Below are 20,055 nucleotides of genomic sequence, written 5' to 3' on the forward strand. Positions count from 1 at the left end.
TTCAAAGTACACTTTCACGTATTTCTATTCTGTCCATTTCTGAAAAATACGCTATTCAGTCTTATATAAAATTATTCAGATACATTCAGGTTGTAGTAGGAGCGTCATAATCATATCACATTGTTGTTTGTTTGCGTTTAAAACTTGAAATTAGCATTACACAGAGAGAGAGAGAAACACACATAGATACATAATCTGGACCACCCCGCCCCGGTCCCGCCCAGCGGCCCGACCCCACGGAGAACAGACGGCGGGTCATGTGACAGCAGCGGTTCGTGAACGACAAAAGCGGACTCACACAAATGCTCTGCCACAGTGAGACACACACACACAGAGGAGTTTCGTAACTTGGGGAAGTTTTACGGAGCCATCGATCACAGAACCGTCTTGTTGTTGTTTTTTCCTTGATGTCAGTGACACAGCGGAGCACCGAGCGTCGCCTGCGTCACCTTTTCAGCGGAGAGTCTAATTGAGTTTCTCCCTGGGAAGGGAACCTGTGCCCTTCAGCAAGGCAGCCGTGAAACCACCGTCTCTCCTTGCAGGAACAGACCGTATACCCCATCTGAGAGGTTAGTCTGACTCGGTGACTTTCTTGACAGCATTGTGTCCGCCGGGCTGCCTCACAGGCTGACCCCGGCACGGTCTAAATTTCCTATCGGATGTGCGGTAAAGTCAGTAATTGCAACGTGGTCTTTTAATAAAAGCTGGATGTGGTAGTGGGAGTGATGTAGACTATTATTCCTAATAGATTACAGCAGGGAGAAGTAGTCCATAAATTAAATTTGCGGGTCAGGGTTTTAATGAGAACAGACGGCTCGTGCGTAATTTGAGGTTTGATTAATTAATTAGTTAATTACTCACAGCTGTTTTCGGTTCCGTGCCTTCAAATTTCGGGGATCAGCATGTTTGCTTAATTTATCTTCCTATAAGACTGACAGTGGTGAACGTTGTTCTTCTTAATTTAATGATTAATGAGCTCAACACTGGCTGTAACTTATGTAACCCGACTTTAGGCTGTTACAAGTCACGGGGAGACGATGCTATTTTGGGCTTTCAGAGCCTTTTAAAAACTCAGGCTGTTGTTAATTAACATAAATGTGGGTTTATTTGTGTATGTGTCCTTTCCCCCCATCAAATCTATCATCAAATAACACGATATGTTATTTCTTTGTTATATAGATGTAGATTATAGTAAAGTTATTACTTGGGGATCCTTTTTATCTACTAATTACTACCTGGTTTTTTTATTTTGTTACATTTTAGTAAGTTTGGAGAAGTACATTTTAGATTATTTAAAAATGGATTGACTTTTTTTTCTTTCTTTTTTTTATGTGAGTTGGGGGGAAGAAATATTTCCATATAAGGAAAACGGCAACATTTTGAGAAATGGGTGTTTGCTGGGCTCATCAAGTGAAATGAATCATAAGGACTATCATATTTATTGCTGATTATTGCGCACATGATTCATTTATTCATAGATTGTGAAACTGTAGAGGCTGGCGGTGATGCAGAATAGAGCAGTGATTTGAAAGATGAGCCTCAGATTTTGCTGTGTGTCTGTGCTGAGTTCAGTTACAGATGGGAAAATATGTGACAGGTGTGTGTGAGGGTGACGGAGAGGGCATCTGATTGTTTGTTTTTTTTCCCCAAACTGTCACACCTGAGATGTTGTTTCAGTCCTGTTGTGTCACTGCATTCTTTACAATACACATCTCTCTTGTACTCTCCCTCTGTGTTTCTCTGTCTCTCCCCGTTTCCTGTGCTTTGTTTCAAGGCTGAGGCTTGCGTCACACATTCCACTTGGCATATGAAGCCCTTATCCTGTTTAGAGCCTGGAGAGAGGGAGAGAGATGTGGGGGGTGGATGGGTGGAATGAGGGCGACATCTCTCCCCTCCCTGTTGCCTGAAGTTTGTACTTTTGTTTCACTGTAGAGCAGGAAAAAAAACGGATGAGTCGCTGTTCCGTTTGTGTGCTACCTGTTTATTTGTCTGGTATTAGCGCAGTTAGGGCAGCACAAACATGCACACACGCCCCAAATACTCCACCCATCCCTACGCCTTTTTTCCTGAATCAACATGCTGATGTTATCTGGTGGAACAAAATGCGCAAGACTGTGTGTACACACGCGCGCACACTCTGCTCAAAGGGCATGTCCTAGGGAACATTAGGGCTAAACATTAAACGGGTGGATGTTGAGTAGTTGGTGATTCTCCATGAGAAGTTGAGGAAATAAGGACACGCTGCTCCACAGGCGGCCATTAACGTGAAAAGCTGTGACTAGTTGCACAAGTTTGCAGAGTGACAGGACATGGATGCTTAAACACAGCCACGTTAGAGCACAAACACACACCGAACACTTGTGTGTTCAAACCACTGGATTGAGCCACTGTGACTGTGTAGCTCCTTCTTTACTGCGCCCCCCCCCCCCCCCCCCCATGTTTGAGGTTCATTGAAGTTTTGTCATATTTTGGTTGAAACCCACTTCATTTTCTTCCCCATTTCTCTCTCTGCCCTGTTCTTTCCACTTCCATTTTGACATAGTTTGGTCAGAGCGGCTGTTTTCTTTGCCCTTTCTCTCCTTCCAGCCCCCCACCCCACCTCTCTTCTCTCAGACTAGGGAGGTGTAATATGTGTGTAGAGTCAAACAGGAAACCGCAGGCCCCCTGCAGCAGCACCCCCCTTTTGGCTTCGCTCTCCTCTTCCTCCTCCTCCACCTCCTTCTCCTCTGTACTCCCCCCGACCCATCACACAGTGTGGAAATAATAACAGTCAGACTAAACTCTAAGGGCTTCCGCTTCTCTCCCTCTCCTCTTGTTCTCTCCTTCCCTCTGTCCTCAGTTGTCTGGAAAGCCTCAAAACGCTGCGCACTCTCTCGCGCACCCCGTCAAGTTCGACTTAAGGTGCGCGTGTGTGTCTCTGTCAGTGTTTGAGCCTCGCGACCAGATGAGTCTGGTGTGTCTTTAAATGTGTGTTTCTGAGATGATGGATCCTGTTTCCTCTCCCCTGCTGATGGCCCCCCTCTGGCTACCCCACCCCACCCCCCACCCGAGGTCTGCAGGCCTGCAGCCTCATAGTCTAGTTGAGAGGAGCTCAGGGGGACTACATGCCCGTGTGTGTCTTTGGGGGCGTAAAAATACGAGAAGTGGGCTGCGTGGCTCAGATGAGGGAATGGGAAGCCAAAATAAGAGGAATTGGGGGGGGGGGGGGGGGGTGTAAGCAAGGGCCTTAAAGCGAGAGGAGTCAAAATTGGAACATGTGCTGGGTTATTAGGGGAGTCATGAGCAGGAAGTGAGGTAAGGGTTGAAAGCAGGGAGCAAGGGGCTACACTTGGGAGTGAGAGCTTGAAAGAGGGAATAAATTGGAATGAGTGAGGGGCAACAGAAGAAGTGTGGCGCAATGAGAGAGTACTTTAGGGAGAGGTCAGGAGAGGGAAAAGTTAAATGTTGGAATAATATTGGATGAGTACCTGGATGAGTCATGCAATTAGGATGTTAAATTAAGACTAATGGGCGCCTTCCCTGAAGAGTGTGAATAGGTAGTGAGTTTGTATGTGAGGTTCTCCTTGAGTCGACTGATATCACGACATGAAGCATTACAGGACTGTCACAAGGTGAGAATGACTTAGGTGAAGACGGGGTAAAGATTTGGAAGAGGCTAGAAGACGCTAGGCTGAAAATGTGTGTGAGTGTATTGTGGCATGTTCTTGGACAAAGATGTTGTCTGGAGGTTTTTGGTCTCTCTGGTGATCTCATCATCTCCAGCCTGTTGCCATTAGAGAGAGACTTTGTGTGTGCCGGCCAGCTTTTGTCTGCGTGTGTTCCAGTATGTGTGCGTGTCTGTAATAATTTAGTCCTTTTAGTGATTTAGTGTGTGTATTCTGTTGAGCTAGCAGAAACGTGTGTGTGTGTGTGTGTTTGTGTGTGTGTGTAGCCAGGGAGTCCAAGCCACAATATTTTCCCCTTCAGTCATGTTGTTTTATAACATTCACAGAGGGGGAGAGAATAAGAGTGTGGGGTGGTGTGCGGTTCAGATAAATACAGTAGTAAAGACATGAGCGATTGCTGGGGAGCGAGTGGAGAAGATTCCAGGGGTGGAGACGCAATAGAGGGGTGTAGAAGGTGTCTGCAGAGTGGGTTGGGGCTGAATACGCAGTAGTTCCACTGACCTAGAAGGACAATATTTGCGGACATGCACAAACTCAAACCCAGTAGCAGGAAAAAAAAAACTAGCCCAAGTAGGGCGACTTATTTATCGTGATGATGCAGGAGTTTGGTTTGTTTGTTTGTTTGTTTGTTTTTACCTGGAAAGGCAATAAAGGAAAAGAGTGCTGACTAATTCCTGTCCTCGAGCATGTCAGTTCAATTTCGTAGAAAATAAGAGCACATTCAAGTGAGAGCTATAACAAATGCAATCAGCCTGCTGCTGCGTAGAAACAAATAATAGGAAAATATCCAAATTAATTAAACCAAAGATATTCAGGTTTATGTCTTATAAGAAAGAACGCTTCACATTTTCACCATGGAATATGTTTTTGTTTTGGGTTTTTTTGGGGGTTTTTTGGGGGGGGGGGGCTTCCTGTGGGAACTTCTTAAACGGTTAATTCAGTTATCAGAAATGCTGCTCCAGCTGCAGTTTATCTCTAATCTGCTGAGGCCTTGTGGCCACTGAGGAAGATGCTGCACGGCTGAGTGAAATTTCTTTCCTGTGATTGTTACATTTGTGCGACTCATTGTGCTTATTCTTTCATGAGACACCCAGAGGGAAAGTTTCTCCCTCCTCTGCTTGCCATCCTGCTGTCACACGTTATCTGATGACTCCTTTCTGTTCATTTTCCTGTGTGGTAAAACCCAACCACTAGGCACACGCCTGTCTTTGGATTAAAGCAAATAATGTGAATTATTTGCCGTCCCTGCTGCACGACAACGGGCTCTGACACCATCGGCCAAATCCTCCCCTGCGTTTACTCGTACCTGTGGCCAACTAACCAGCTGCCAAGAACTCGTTTTCGCGTCTGTCGTGCAAAAGTGTTAATGAAAGGGGAAATGCAAGACTATGTATAACAGGTGAACTCTGAGACCAGCATGTTCCTGTCACTGCACGCATTCTTTCAAAGAATTTAACATGCACTGAGCGATGCACATTTTGTTCAGTGAGAGATGAAGCCAGATAAGTGAGGCTCTGAACACTTTGCTTGTGAATATACATGTTCTCACTTACAGGCGTACACAGCCCACACCTGCCCAGCCCTGAAGTCAAAAGATAATTAACACTTCCTGTATGACAGAGCCTAAAGGAGCCTCTGAGTTACTCGTGCCTGCCTTGCACTGGTGACAGCATAACATTTTCCAGTTTTCCGATCCATTCTCATAAATTAAATATCTCTTGAGCGCCTTGAGGGAATTTCTCCAAATTTGGCTCAAATGTTCACTTGGATTCAAGGATTTACTGATTAGAATTGGCAAAGATTGAGGGTACCGTGGCCCCCGACGATATCCGAAGAACACCTGAAGGAGATTTTGTCACAAACATAGACTTGTACTCGGGGATGAACTGATTAGACTTTGGTGACCTTACACATTTGGTGAGGTACTGATAGTGACGCTAATCACTGAAACCTGGCTCTGTGTTCGTCTGCTCAAGATCCGGAGGAGACACGAACTCAGCCTCATGCACGCGAGTGTCAGTCCAGAGCTCGGATAAATAGGAGGGTTACATCAGGAACGGCATCCGGTGTCAAATCTGTGCCAAATCAAACATGCAGATCCATCTGCTGTGGCAACTGCTTAACAAGCAGCTGAAAGGAGCTTCTTCCTCTATTAAGTACATCTATGTAGTTTGTATATAACAGGATATAACTGACAACTTAACTGGTATAGAATTACAAATCTACAGTAAGTTTAAAGGAAAAATAAAAACAAGGAAAATAAGGTTTGCTTAATATTGTGGTGATGTGGACATGGCATGAGACAAAAACTATTTTAAAATGTCATCTTGGACTTTGGGACATTGTCGTGCATGTTTGTGACGTTTGGGACCAGAACATTGAACATTCGGTTTCTAATGTTTTTCATCAGTGACACCTTGTTCGCAGATGGGATTTTGTTTATTGTGTGTGTTTGTTTCTGGCAGACCTTCTGCTTCTTTAATACACAGCAGGTATTTGCTGCTTTCTTTTCCTTAATCTGTTCTTCTTTTCGGGGGTTTTGTCAGTGATTTTGTTTTTCTTCCTTCTTCTGTTTGTGTTTCATACTTGGTCTCATTGTCACCTTAATGTGTGATTTACAATGACAATAGAACAACTGCTTGACCTCAAGTTGAACTACAGTACAATACAAACCCGGATTAGAAAACACGCCCTCAAAACACACACAGTTCCCACCTGACGGTAGGCTCTTTGTTTTAGTGATGGGATTTCCGGCTCTTTTTAGAGATCCGGCTCTTTCGGCTCGGCTCACTAAAAAGAGCCGGCTCTTTCGGCTCCGAACCGGCTCTTCAGGTTGTTTTGTTGCTTTAATTATTTAATCATTAACAATAATATAAAATTATGCAGAAAAGGAATTCCTAATGTAAAAAAAAGTGGTTTTATTTATATATGTTTATATATGGCCCCTAGAGACAAAGCACGTACAAACTCTAAAGCATATACAAACTCCAAAACACATTTCTAGCGTTAACTGAACTTCCAAAACAGAGCTACCCAGATCACTTAAATTACACAATTGAAAGCATGTGTGTATTGTTTGTGTATTTATAGACAAGCACTCATATTTATTCAAATAATCCAAAAAAAATTTATTTACCTGTTACTACCACACACCAAATCCGGTTGTTGATACTTCCTGGCTTGTGTAGCCACTAGGTAACAAAAGCTCAACACTGCGCCCTAGCATCCTGGAGCACTTCTGTTGTCTTTTGTACGTGATTCTGAGTTTGTACGTGCTTCTTAGTTTTTACGTGTTTTGTAGTTTGTACGTGCTTCTGAGTTTTTATGTGTTTTGGAGTTTGTACATGCTTCAGGGTTTGTAAGTGCGTCTGAGTTTTTATGCGTTTTGGAGTTTGTACATGCTTAGGGGTTTGTACGTGTTTTGGAGTTTGTACGTGCTTTGTCTCTAAGGGCCACCATAAATATACTTTATTTATTCACTCCACATAAAATGTAATAAATAAATCATATAATACAAAGAACAACTATTTACATTTTAGACTTTTAACTATTTAAATTTTCAGCTTTTTCCTTTTAAACAAATTTAACGTGAAACAACACAAAACACTGCAAACCACAACACAATTAAATATAAATTAAAATATTAAAACAAAAAGAAGATGCACATTCTCTGTCATATGGGCCTGCATGATTTCTGAATCCTTTATCATCTGCAACTGAAAATAGTGGATGATTACTATACCTTTCTAATGTGACGTTGTTGTCCCTCACTCTCTTTCTCTCTGGCTCTGTTCCTGTGCTACTGCGAGTGTAACTTAACGCCCCTCCCCCCTCTGCCCAGCGCAAAGTACAGGCCGCGCGTGCGGAGTTTAGTGGAAAAAAGGGCGAGAGAGAGGGTGAGAGAAAGAAAGAAAAAAACAAACAAACTCACGGCTCCCAATAAGGAGCCGGCTCGCGTCGTTCACTTCAAAGATCCGGCTCTAAGAGCCATTTCGTTCACGAACGACCCATCACTACTTTGTTTCTTTGGAGCGGGGCAAAGGGTGAGGCTTCAGTCGTCATGTTCACACCCTTCCTGAGCCAGCTAGTGAGCATCCTGGTTCACCATTGGTCTGCTCACCATCTGGTGTGTGTGTATGTGTGTGTGTGCGCGCGCGTGCATTCCTATATGTGTGCGCTAGGGTGTAATGACTTGTTCTTGCCCATTTGTTAATAATTAAAGGCTAACTTGTCTTCAGACTGTGGACTTTAATCAGGTCACACACACAGAGACTCCCTCAGGGTACATTCTTTGACAGTTCATGTTGCCTTAATGCACCAGCAGACGCGCACACAAAGAAGCTAATAAACACCCTCATGTAGCACAAGCAGAGTCATCCCAGCTGCACCTGGCCATTCAAAGCCAAGGTAACTGGAAACACCTTTGAAACCTCACACGCTTTTGATCCAAAATACTCGACAAGCTTTTGTGTGTGTGTGTGTGTGTGTGTGTGTGTGTGTGTCCCATTTCTCAGATACGGGGAAGTTTCTAGCTGCATCACACCTGCAACCGGTTGCATTCTCGTTAAAAAAAACCCAATCCCTTTAATTCACAAGTCTGAATGTCGAGTGTTTTTGATTGACATCGGCAGCGCTATCTGTCAAACGGAGAGTACCTGTTTGAAAACATGGCTGAGCGGTGAAAAAAGAGGAGATGATGTGTCAAATTTGACAGAAAAAAATATGTCTGGGGCTGAACCAACGTTGATCGTGCCCTCGCGGTCTCCGTTACTTAAATACAGACCCTGTCACATCATTCCCTCTACTTAATGTGATTTATTTTTCATTACGTCACAAAATGTGTGTTTTGGTGTGGCAGTGTCTTGCCATAAGAAGAAGATACACGAACAAGGTGGACGTTGGGGCTATATGTAACTAAGGGTATCTGCTTATTCGTTTTCAGGCGCTCTGACCACAAGATCCGTCTTGTGGTCAAATTGGTCCTGGGTGAGGGGGATGACAAAGTGCGATTCAGAAAACACTCCACCTTGATGCCAGACTTGGGCTTGCTGGCCAAGTGCCTGGCAGATGGACTTTAAGCCCGTGGTGCAGCATGGTCCACCCTCCTGTGGAGGAGGACAAGCTGCAGTGGTTGGAGTTTTGTCAGTCAGGCAGCAGACAAAGGAAAGTCTGCAGCTGTAGTTGCTCGTTAGCATTCATGTTGAGACTGTTCGCACATGGCTATATTTAAAATTTTAAACTGTGAGAGAAAATAAAAAATTTGACAGAATTATTCTTCTACTTTATTCTGACCATTAATTATGACCTCAGATTTAGGTTCTCTACCGTTTTTGTGTTTTTCTTTTTTTGGGGGGTCACTTATACTCACACAGGGGAGTGTGATAGAGGTGCATTATCTGAAGGATGTGTCCTTTTGCTTTTAGTACTTTAAGTAGAGAGGTGACAAATGTTTGATTAAGTGTTTCTACAATGTTGCATTGGTGCATAAAGTAAATTATTATCAAGAGTGTGAGCTTAGTGTGTAAATGTCTTCCCTGTATATTGATTTTTGGTGCTGTGTGTATTCTGCAGGAGTCTGGCGTGTGCAGCCATGCTGATGTATGATTACCCTCCGAAGACAGACATTCAGCCGGTAAGGTGTGCGTGCATGTCTGTGCGTGCATGTCTGTGCATGTCTGTGCGTGCATGTCTGTGCGTGCATGTCTGTGCGTGCATGTCTGTGCGTGTACGTGTACTCACATTATCATGCCTGGACATGTTTTTGATACCAAACAGCAACCCCTACACACACCTATACGTGTCTAGACAGACTGGTTCCCACATTCCAGCTCTTCCTGGACAAACAGGCTAATGTACAGTGGACTTTTGCAAACAATAGCTACGCACACTGCCAGGCAGTGGGCTAATGAACACACACACACTGTATTCTGAGACAAAACAGTTATCTGCTCCCAAACAGAGCGGTGTTTAAATTTTTTGGCTGGCTGTAATTGTTTGTGTGGCAAAAACATGTTTTCCCTGCCATTCAAAGCAGAATGGAAATTTTTAACCCTCTGCTCTTTTGTCCTCCTTTTACTGCTTCCTCTTCTTTCTACATCCTCTCTTTCACAGTCGTTCTATCCTGGAGTGATCTTCCCCCATCCGCCACACTTCTACAGAATGCACCCCCTGTCCCACTCTCACACCCCGACCGGGCTGACACACACCCAGATGGAGCCCGTGGACCTGTCTGTCAACAAGCACTCATCTTCCAAGTCCCCTCCCTGCTCCTCTGCGTCGACCCCAGCGTCCCCTCGCAGCTCCCCTGCCTCGCCTTACAGCTCGGCGAGCCGCACCTCTTCCCGCAACTCACCCCCACACACTCAGTTGCGCTCCTCGCCCTCCCACCCTCTCCCGCCGCCCACTTCCTCCCTTCCATGTCCCACCATTGTGTCTCCAGGGGGCCCCGGGGTCATCCCAAAGTCCCAGATCATGGTTTCTCAGATCGTACTGCCTCTTCCCATTCTCCCCTATTACTCGCCACATTTGCTGAACCAGCCAATAATGATGAACTCACCTGCCAGCAGCGATGATGACCGTTTCAGGAGCTGGGAGCCCAAAATAGGTGAGAGCTTATTTTATGTTTTTGTGCCTGCAGTTCAGTGTTTGTGTTGCAACTGTACATGAAGCTAAAAACAAACAAGAAGTCATTAGAGACTCACATTAAAAACACATCAGTGCAGGAGTCATCGTGAAATGTATCCATTTCATGTTGTTACTGCATTTAAATCACATCACTTTTGTGGCATTTTCTTGTTAAATTTGCAAAAATTGTTTACTGATAAATTATCAGTAAATGATTTTTGCAGAGAGAATGAAAAATTATCAGTGATAATGAGGAAATGTTTTTCATTCCCTCTGTTCTTAGAATAGCACCTTTTTTTTCTTTTTTTGGAGGGTGGGGGGAAGTAATCAGCTGTCTTTGACCTGTCGCAGAGACAGACACACAGCATACGGCTACCAGTTTGTTTGCCGTGGCCTTTGCCGTGGGGTGGCTGTAGCTCAGGTGGCAGAGCGGATCAGCCACTAACCAGAAGGTCGGTGGTTCGATCCCCGGCTGCTCCAGTCTGCATGCCAAATATCCTTAGGCAAGATACTAACCCCATGTTGCTCTCCGATGCATCCATCGGAGTGTGAATGTGTACGAATGTTAGATACTCAGCACTTAAGCTTAGAAGTGCTTGTGTGAATGGGTGTGATTGGGTGAATGAATTAGCTGTATAAAGCGCTTTGAGTGCTCGGACAGAGTAGAAAAGCGCTATATAAGAACCAGTCCATTTATCATTTACCATTTCCTAGAAGGACTTCTAAAGTAGCAAAAACACAAAAAATATAGTGGAAGTGTTTAAACCTGACTGGTCCAAAAGGCTGAGAAGAAAGGTTTCAGTCTAAACTTGACCTCGTGATGGTGCTAGAAGAAACTTTAAGGAAAAAGCCACACTGATAGGATTTATCCTCTGGGACCTTAGATGCCTGATTTATTTATTTATATATATTGTCAGTTCACACATTGTTTCATCCCTACCCAGTTCACCCAACGAAGCCTCTTGAGCCGCGAAGTGATACCCACGACCTGCACAAGCCAATCAAAATCGAGACTGAACCCGCTCATGACCCCAGCAGTCACGAGAAGTCATCAGTCAGAGCGATGCCACGCGAGTACGAGTAAGTAAACCCTCACGCTGGTGGTGGTGGCCACACACTTCACGTCCCCTGACTCCACACTCCTGTTTCAGTAGCGTTTTTGACTCACTCCCTGCTGCCGAAACTCTTATTCTCTGCTCCCTAATCTGAACTTTTGTTCTGCGTGTTTAAAACAAAAGCATGTTGTCAAGATCATTACATATGCAACGGAATACAACCTACAGTCTTGTTATTAGAGAGTCCTGTCATAAGATATGACTGTTCTTTGCATGTCACTGTAGTTTGAGCCATGTCGGTTTCTGGGGCAGTCCTGGGATCAGGGCGGTGTGGTTCTTATTAGCGGGCAGCCAGTAAGAGCCTTGTGTGATAGGGGGGGGGGGCGCTGAGTCTGGACACAGTTCTGTTTCCTTCATGTTTGTGGAGCCATCATTTAATTTATTTATTTATTTTGTCTTTAAAGTGTAGTGCTCTTCACAGAAGCAAGAATCTAGAGTGTATATTTACTCGGGTTTGTGTCACCATCAGGCTATTTGTTATTGTCTGTTTTATTCTTTTGTCCCACTGATAGAGTTTCAGCCACTGGGGAAGTACAGAAGAATATTTATCCTTTTATTTTCCATCAGGCCCAATAGCCATGCCTCACATTAAAAGCTCTTTTCTTTCTTTCCTTATCTAAGACGTCACAAGTTCATGCCAGCCATCTGGGTCCTGTTACCACCTTCATTCTTCTTCCTACTGTTTATGTTTGGGTTATTTCTTCCTCTTCTGCTTCCTCCTCCCTTCATTCTCCCTTATTATTATTATTATTATTATTATTATTATTATTATTATTATTATTATTACTGTTATTATGATTTATTTATTTATTAAGCTTTGTGTTCATTGTCCAACATCTCCCCTGCACTTTCTTACCTTCCTCTTCCGGTCCCCTCCCCTCTGCAAAATACGTTTTTCCTCAGAAGAAATAATTGCAAGTTGGATGCACATGTAATAGTCAGCCCTTGCTGGCAGCTAGTGTATGTCCGTGTTTGTGTGTGTGTGCTGTGAAGTAGACCTCGTTTTTTTTACTTTGGCTGTTAGGGCGGTTCCCTTTACAGGCTGCTCTTGTCATCGTGCCAAACATGAAATAATTGGACCCTAAAGGGAAAAAAGAGGGTGCGTCTTTGTGTCATCACAACTTGTCAACAAAGCACACACACATCCTCATAAACAATATGTACGTACAGTTGCTATACGCTGCAGTGTGTGTGTGTGTGTGTGTGTTAGGGGATTTTCTGCACATTCCTTTATGCAGAATTGATCTGTGTGGAATCATGTTTCAACACTCAACACCTGCTCTCAACTGACACACACACACACACACACACACACACACACACAGAGTGATGAAAGACAACTCCTTCTCTCTTGTAACTGTAAAACTTGTACATTTTGTGCGTTTGTTTGCACACACAAAGAAACAGGACTTAATGTGCTCTGACTGGAAACAGTGTAGCAGATTCACCTGCTGTTTGACAGTTTTCAGTCTCCTGGAGTTGGTCAAGGATAAATTTATAAACATTGATTGACAGAGGTTGACAGGGCAAGGCAAAGGTGTGGCTGACTGGAAAAGGCGGGGTTTTCAGCTTCCTGCCTGGCAGAAGTTGTTATTGCATTGAAGCCAAGTTAAACTGTGGGTTTCAGTGTCATAAGAGAGGGCTTTTGCTCCCTCTGCTGGCAACATTAGACAAAGATGGACAAAGCACCAGCGTTTAAAATCTTTTTCTACCCTTTGTGTGTTTCTTTTAGGGGTAACAACCCATCAGTAATAGTCCACTCGGGCACAAGGCACCCTTTCCCTGCTGATTCACCTGACACACTGAAAAAACGGAGGATTCATCGTTGTGACTTCAGCGGCTGCGACAAAGTGTACACCAAGAGCTCCCACCTCAAAGCACACCGCAGGACACACACAGGTGAGCCTTCATTCATATACCAGCCGTGCTTTTCCAGAAGCCTTAAACTTTTTGACATTTTCTAACAAACCTTGTGTAATTTCCTCTCTTTGCAGGGGAGAAACCCTACAGGTGCAGCTGGGAAGGCTGCACGTGGAAGTTCGCCCGTTCAGACGAGCTGACGAGACACTACCGCAAGCACACAGGAGTCAAACCGTTCCACTGTCCCGACTGTGACCGCAGCTTCTCCCGCTCTGACCACCTGGCTTTACACAAGAAACGACACCTTCTAGTGTGAAACCGTCTGCCGTGCAACTTGAATGCAACTCTGTGCTGGGTTCAGTGTTGGACTACACCACTTTGACTTTAAAATGAAATGGCTGGCCTTACCTGGACTGCGACAGGGAGTGAGGAAATGTTTCGTCAGGGTTAATGTTTAAACCCTTTCACCTCATTAAGCCAAAGAGAGAAAAAAAAGCTGGTTGCCAGCTCACACATTTAAGACCAGCTCATTTTTATAGAAATATGGTAGCTGAACCAAACCTCTGATCAGCTGTGGAAGGGCCAGACACTTTTTTCTTTTTGCTTGCAGCTCCTCAGCTGGCCTGAGAGCAGCGCCCTCTTGTGGCTACACAACCAAAACAGCAGTTCAGTCTGTGCAAGCCACATGGCATGCTCACAAGCTTCTCAGTGCAACATGATCTCCAGCTTTAAAGCTTTTTGTTTCACATGCATTCAAGTAAACATTTGGGACTTGGACACACACTTACAAATACATATTTTTGTTTTGCTCGCTACGCCAATACAATGTGAAACGTTCCAGAATGTATCCTATCACACCTACTGTGCATTGTGTCATAGATACTTCAGCTTTTCTTCTTTCTTTTTTTTTTCTTTTTAAAACACTTGTGCCAACTTCCTCCTTCGGGGTCTGCTATAATTAAAAAAAACAAACACACCACACACCTCATCTGCCTCTGCAAGCTCAGATCATGAAGTGATGACAGGTTGCTAACGCTCGCTTTCTCTTGTACATACACTCTCTTATTAAAAGCAGCTCAGCCTTGGTTTTGTGTACTCTTGGGTTTTAACAGTCTAGTGGGCAGTTTCAGTCAGTGAAGTGTTTTTATGTTTTCATTCAGAAATGTGAAAGTTGCTGCACAGGGGCATTAATGTGTCAGTGAGGAAAAAGACACCACTCGGTCAGTTTAAGGGTAGAAGCAATGAAATTGTGTCTTTACCGATTTCTTATGTTGAGTTTGTGTATCTATGAACTGTGTTTCGGTTTGTGACGTGACACCGAGGTAGCTTTTATTAGTTTTTTAATTTTGTAATTTTTATATTCAGGAGCAGTTGAGTTATATTCCAACCCACTCTACACATACATTTGTTTTAAAAGAAAATTAACTTGTACACAATTAATACTTTATCATTCCCCTAAAAGTCAAATCAGGGATTATTGTTGTAGCAGATATTCTGCTGCCAAACCTTTTTTTTTTTTTTTTTTCTTTTTAAAAGTGCCATAAAGGTTTTTAGAGCACAATTTTCCACAGCTGGAGAGCAATACACTTTCTCTCATTTTTTTAAATGGCACCTTTGTACATCTCCAATGTGCACTTTATATATATTTTATAAATATAAATATATATATATATATATATATATATATATATATATATATATATAAAAATAGTATGTATGAGGACATTATTTAACATTCCCAAAGCCAGACATTTTAAATCACATAAGGTTTTTCTGTTTTGTTTTGTTTTGTTTTTTTCTTTTTTTTTTTTCTATCACACATTTGCTTTTGGGTTTAATTGGAAGGCGTCCAGTTCAGCAGTTGTCTTGTTTTTTGTTTTGGTTTTTTTTGTCATTTTCAAGTCATGTATACAAGAAGGTGTAACCCCGTCATTTATTCGCATGTACACGTTCACACACCCCGAATGTAGCAGCTCAACTGATCTGCATTTGCTCCTCGATGCCTTTTGCAGTTTGTGCTTTTGTTTTTTTGTTTTGTTTTTTTTTCTGTTTGTTTTTTTTGTATCTTTGCAAATACAATTGTAATATTAATATCTATATTTTATAATTCATTATTAGACTGAACGGGCAATTAATGGTTTTTATTAAGCATGATTTTGATACTCTATTACATATTTCTAGTGTTTATGATAAACCCTGTCCTTTTTGTTTTTTGTTTTTTTTCTAATTAAATCTTACCGTTGGCAATTCAAAGGGAACTCATTAAACTGTGAACGTATGGTCTTTCCGCAATTTAGCATTTTTAAACAAAATATTCATACCACTTAATAAAGTTATTGCAATATTTGAAGCATGTATTGTTGTTTGTGATTCTGTTTTTGTTCACCTGTTTGCTAGTGAATTGGCTTATTTTAGAAGAGACAAGTGTGTGTGCATGTCTGTGGATACTACGGAAGGAGAAAAGGACTTGTATTAATTGGCTAGGCAGAGATTTTGAGCTGGAAAGGATGTAGACTGATTAAGGGTAAGTGAAGAGTGTGCTGGGAAACCAGTACTTTGAGGAGCTGCTGAATGAAGAACATCTGAGGGAGGAGAATAAATGGAGAAATTTTAACAAATCAGGAAGTGTGGGCAGCGATGAAGAGTGGAAAGGCAGGAGGTCCAGAAGACATACCTGTGGCGGTATCAGTCGGAGAACTTTACATAATTTCCTCAGGGAATCAGTCACAGTTGCTCCAAGACAGTAAGAACAATAACTAATTAAAGCTGCAAGCAGCGTTATGAGGGCCCTCGCACCCTGGCGCGTCGAGCCACGCCCAACACCTAAAACCAGCACGTCCGATCTGATGTCACATTGATGGAATTCATTCATTTAACCACCAGCTAACATTTCATCTCATTCAATCATGATTATAGTCGTCCCACTAGGTGGCGCTCTAACCATTACTGACAAATGGCATAACAAACATTTCCGAGCTCGAGTCTCATCACACCTGCGACCTTTGGGAGAGATTGGACTTTGTGTTTTTGAGTGACAGCAGATTACTGCTTTTTGGCGAGTGATTGAAACTCCACGTGCCGCCATGACCACCTTGTTTCCCTGAACGTAAAAAGCTTCGCAATTTAATATCACAAAGGTCTTTAGATTACACACAGAAAATATCGCGTCAATCTGACGAAATCCCTTGGAGGAGTTCGTCAAAGAATGGTGCCTGAAAAGAGGGTAAAATGTCGCCAAAATGACACATTTATTTTAAAATGGATGACTTCCTGTTGGATTTGGGATATTGCTCCAAGAGACTTTTTTGTACATCTCGGTATCTCCTATACTCTTACCAGGTTTCAGACTCATAGATGAAACACAGAGCAGGGGCTGATGTTTTGAAATTTTGTAGGGGGCGCTGTGGAGCCATTTTGCCCTATTCAAGGAAGGTGATCACATAACAAGAAAGCCTTCATCACATTGGAGGTGTGCGCCAAATTTCAAGACTTTTTAAACTTTCCAAGCCCCTCAAAAGCAACTTCATTTTTCATGGTGAACCGCATTGCCACCAGGGTGCGCCGTTCAGTTTAAAGTCACAATTTTCTCACTGAAGCATCATGAAGGACGGATGGTGATATTCACCGCTTTTGAGGTGGCCATGATGAACCTGTGAAAATCATTACAACAAAATTAAAGCAGTGACATTTCCTGTTGCCACTAGGTGGCGCTCTGTGTATTTCTGACAACGGGCACATCAATCTTTTCAGGGCAGGTCTGACATCATGCCTGTAAAGTCTGGTACTGACCACACTGGATTTCATTGAGTTATACTAATTTGTTTCTTCATGGCGAGATGTCAAAGTTCGCCATGCTGCTGGGGTCACACCCTTTCGCGAAAACTCACAGTTTTCACTGTAACCCAAGACCAACTCCTTAAGGCTTTCCTGGAGAAATTTGAGGCAGCAGATGTCACCCATCACAATATTGTACCCCAAAGTATAAAACATGACATTTCCTGTTCCCACTAGGTGGCGCTGTCCCTGATGTAAAATATGGCAGTTGAAATGTGTTCAGGGGTGGAGCCTTATCATATGTCTGCTATTTGGTCCAGATCGGACAATGTATGACAGAATGAGAGGCAATAAGATTTTTGCCATGGCGCCACGGCCTCACCGTATTGTGAAAACTCAAAAGCTCCGCAATTTAACATGGCCCAGGTGTGTAGTTGACACTGACCAAAGATGAAGCTTATACAACCAAATCCCAAGGAGGAGTTCGAAAAAGTTCGAGGCATGGAAATGGCAAAATTAGAGCCAAAATGTCACCTTCACATCAAAATGGCGGACTTCCTGTTGGGTTTAGGACATGGCCATAACAGACTTTTTTGTTCGACTCTGAACGTTAGATAGGTGTTCCGACTTTCAAACATGTAGGTCATACCCATACTGGGGGCTTGCGTTTTTCATTTTTCTAGGTGGCGCTACTGAGCCAATTTTTCCTGGCCATGTCTGAGGACATTAAAATACGTAAATTTTCTCCAGACCTGACGCCTGTGCAAAATTTCATGAGTTTTTGAGCATGTTTAGGCCCTCAAAAGGCCGATTCATTTGCCGAAATAATAATAATGATAATAATAATAATAATAATAATAAACGGAGCAGATACAATAGGGCCTTCGCACTTTTAGTGCTCGGGCCCTAAATATTTAATCTTAAATAATACAGTATATTACAAAGTTATAAAATATAACTAATAGATACAAATGACTCTAATTATAAATATTCCACCATATAACACAAATTACATAAATATATACATATGGTTGATATTAAGGTGCTGTTGCCCAGTGTGTACATTTGTTTTACACGGAGGAATTGTACAGATAGCCACAGGCAGGAATAAATGGTGCAGATGTCTAGGAGAGAGGGACTTTTCAACTAGATTGTTTAAAACATTCTTGGAGTATGAGAGGATGTGGTGTAGTAAAGACAGAGGTATGATCTGGGGTGATGATCAGTGAGCAGCAGTGCAGCTTAATAGTGAGAAAGAGCGCAACGGATGTTATCTTTGCTTTGAGAGTGATGATAGAGAAGCACAGAAAGGTCAGAAGGAGCTGGACTGTGTGTTTGTCGATCTAGAGAAAGCATATGATAGTAGTACTATATGAGGAAATCAGCAGTAGCAGAGAAGTATGAGCATGGCTGAGAACATGTATGAGGCTAGTGAGACAGTGGGGAGGTGCATTGACAGATGGGTTCAAGCTGGAGGTGGGATTACATCAGGGATCAGTTCTGAGCTTCTTGTTTGCAGTGGTGATGGACAGGTTGATAGATGCAGACTATGATGTTTGCAGATGACTTTGTGATCTGTAGTGACAGTAGGCGCAGGTGGAAGACAGGCCGGAGAGGTGAAGGCATAAAAAATGCATTCATGTGAATGAGAGGGAGACAGATGGAAAGGTGAAAGTGGATGAGCTTAAATACTTGGACAGTACACAAAGAGAGGTAAAGACAAGGCAAAGTGAGTGGAAATGAGGGTCGAGGGTGATATGTGTATGAGGGTAGCAGTAAGAGCAAAAGGAAGAAATTACAAGATAGTATTGAGATCTGCTGTGATGTGTGGTTTGCAGAAGGTAGTTCCTACAAAAATGCCGCAAACCACACAAAAAGCTTATGGTGCAAAATCTTTACTCATTTGCATCATGAAGTAGTTATGGAGCATTAGAGATTTGAGCAGATTTAATTTTTTTTAAATAAAAACATCCATTTTCAGAGACTTCACTCTAAGCTTTTTGGATTCTTTATGTTTGACTGCACAGCATGTTTAGTCTAGCACTCACCCCTTGCACCTGAAGAAAGCATGAAAGGACGTTTTTACAGTCAAGTGAAATTTAATCTCTCTGTTCAGGGAACTCCCACAAAGAAAATGAAGTGACAGCACTTAGAATTGTTACAGTTGTCAGGTGTGGATTAAAAGAGGTGTGCCAGTTTATGAATGCATGATCCCTACTGATGATAACCAGACAGAACAGCAGGTGAAATAATGGTTATCATCAGCTTAGTGATTATTATTTTTGGGATAAGGAGAACACAAGAGTGTTAAAAGACTGTAACATGACTTTTAATGTCACTAGATTTTCTTTGTGAGAGAGGTGGAGTAGTTGAATTCAAATAAAACATATTTGTTCTTTGTTTACTAAATACCAAACCTGTGACCTATAGTTTATTTCAAAGTTAGAAATGTTAAAATGTTACACTGCCTTGCAGCCTGCATACTAATTTCGTGCAATAGCCCTTTACTTTGGATTTTCTGCGTTGTGCATATTAGAGATGGTACAAACGTAAGAAAAAGCGAGGGCTCGTCCGGGATTTGAACCCGGGACCTCTCGCACCCTAAGCGAGAATCATACCCCTAGACCAACGAGCCGCTGAGCGAGTCGGCAAATTACCATGTATATAAATCGTCCTCGTCATCACTAGTTGTACTCATGTTAGTCTGTTTTGTTTTATTTGTTTTTGTGGGGTTTTGCGTGTAACAACAGCTGTTGTACGGACTCTCGTTTCACTGAGCTTCAGAATAGAGGTGTTGCTCCTCTAAAGAGCCAGACAAACTGAAATGATTCACTCCTACATAGATGCAACTTCGCTGCTATTTTGACTGGCGTCATTTATTTTATGTCTGGCCTAACTTATTCAGCGGTCGCATTCTGAAACAGAATGCTATATTGAAACTGTGGTGTAGTTTTCTAATTATTGGAGGAAAAACACACACACACACACGTACAGTTTGTTTTTGTGTGCTCTGTAGT

General features: G+C 42.7%; 1 protein-coding gene and 1 non-coding gene across 2 annotated transcripts; one reads left to right on the forward strand and one right to left on the reverse strand.

Moving 5' to 3' along the window:
- The first annotated feature begins 254 nt into the window (after positions 1-254).
- Positions 255-15,864, forward strand: klf3 (Kruppel like factor 3 (basic)). Its single transcript, XM_085162329.1, has 6 exons — positions 255-569; positions 9,237-9,297; positions 9,777-10,269; positions 11,234-11,369; positions 13,137-13,303; positions 13,399-15,864. The coding sequence occupies exons 2-6, from the start codon at positions 9,256-9,258 to the stop codon at positions 13,578-13,580; spliced, it is 1,020 nt and encodes a 339-aa protein (XP_085018455.1). The 5' UTR covers positions 255-569; positions 9,237-9,255; the 3' UTR covers positions 13,581-15,864.
- A 3,737-nt stretch (positions 15,865-19,601) lies between these two features.
- trnap-agg (transfer RNA proline (anticodon AGG)) lies at positions 19,602-19,673 on the reverse strand. The gene has a single exon. It is a non-coding gene; the product is annotated as a tRNA-Pro (tRNA).
- Positions 19,674-20,055: the final 382 nt, after the last annotated feature.

Source organism: Neolamprologus multifasciatus, chromosome 6 (assembly GCF_963576455.1).
Source record: "Neolamprologus multifasciatus chromosome 6, fNeoMul1.2, whole genome shotgun sequence".
Lineage (NCBI taxonomy): Eukaryota > Metazoa > Chordata > Actinopteri > Cichliformes > Cichlidae > Neolamprologus > Neolamprologus multifasciatus.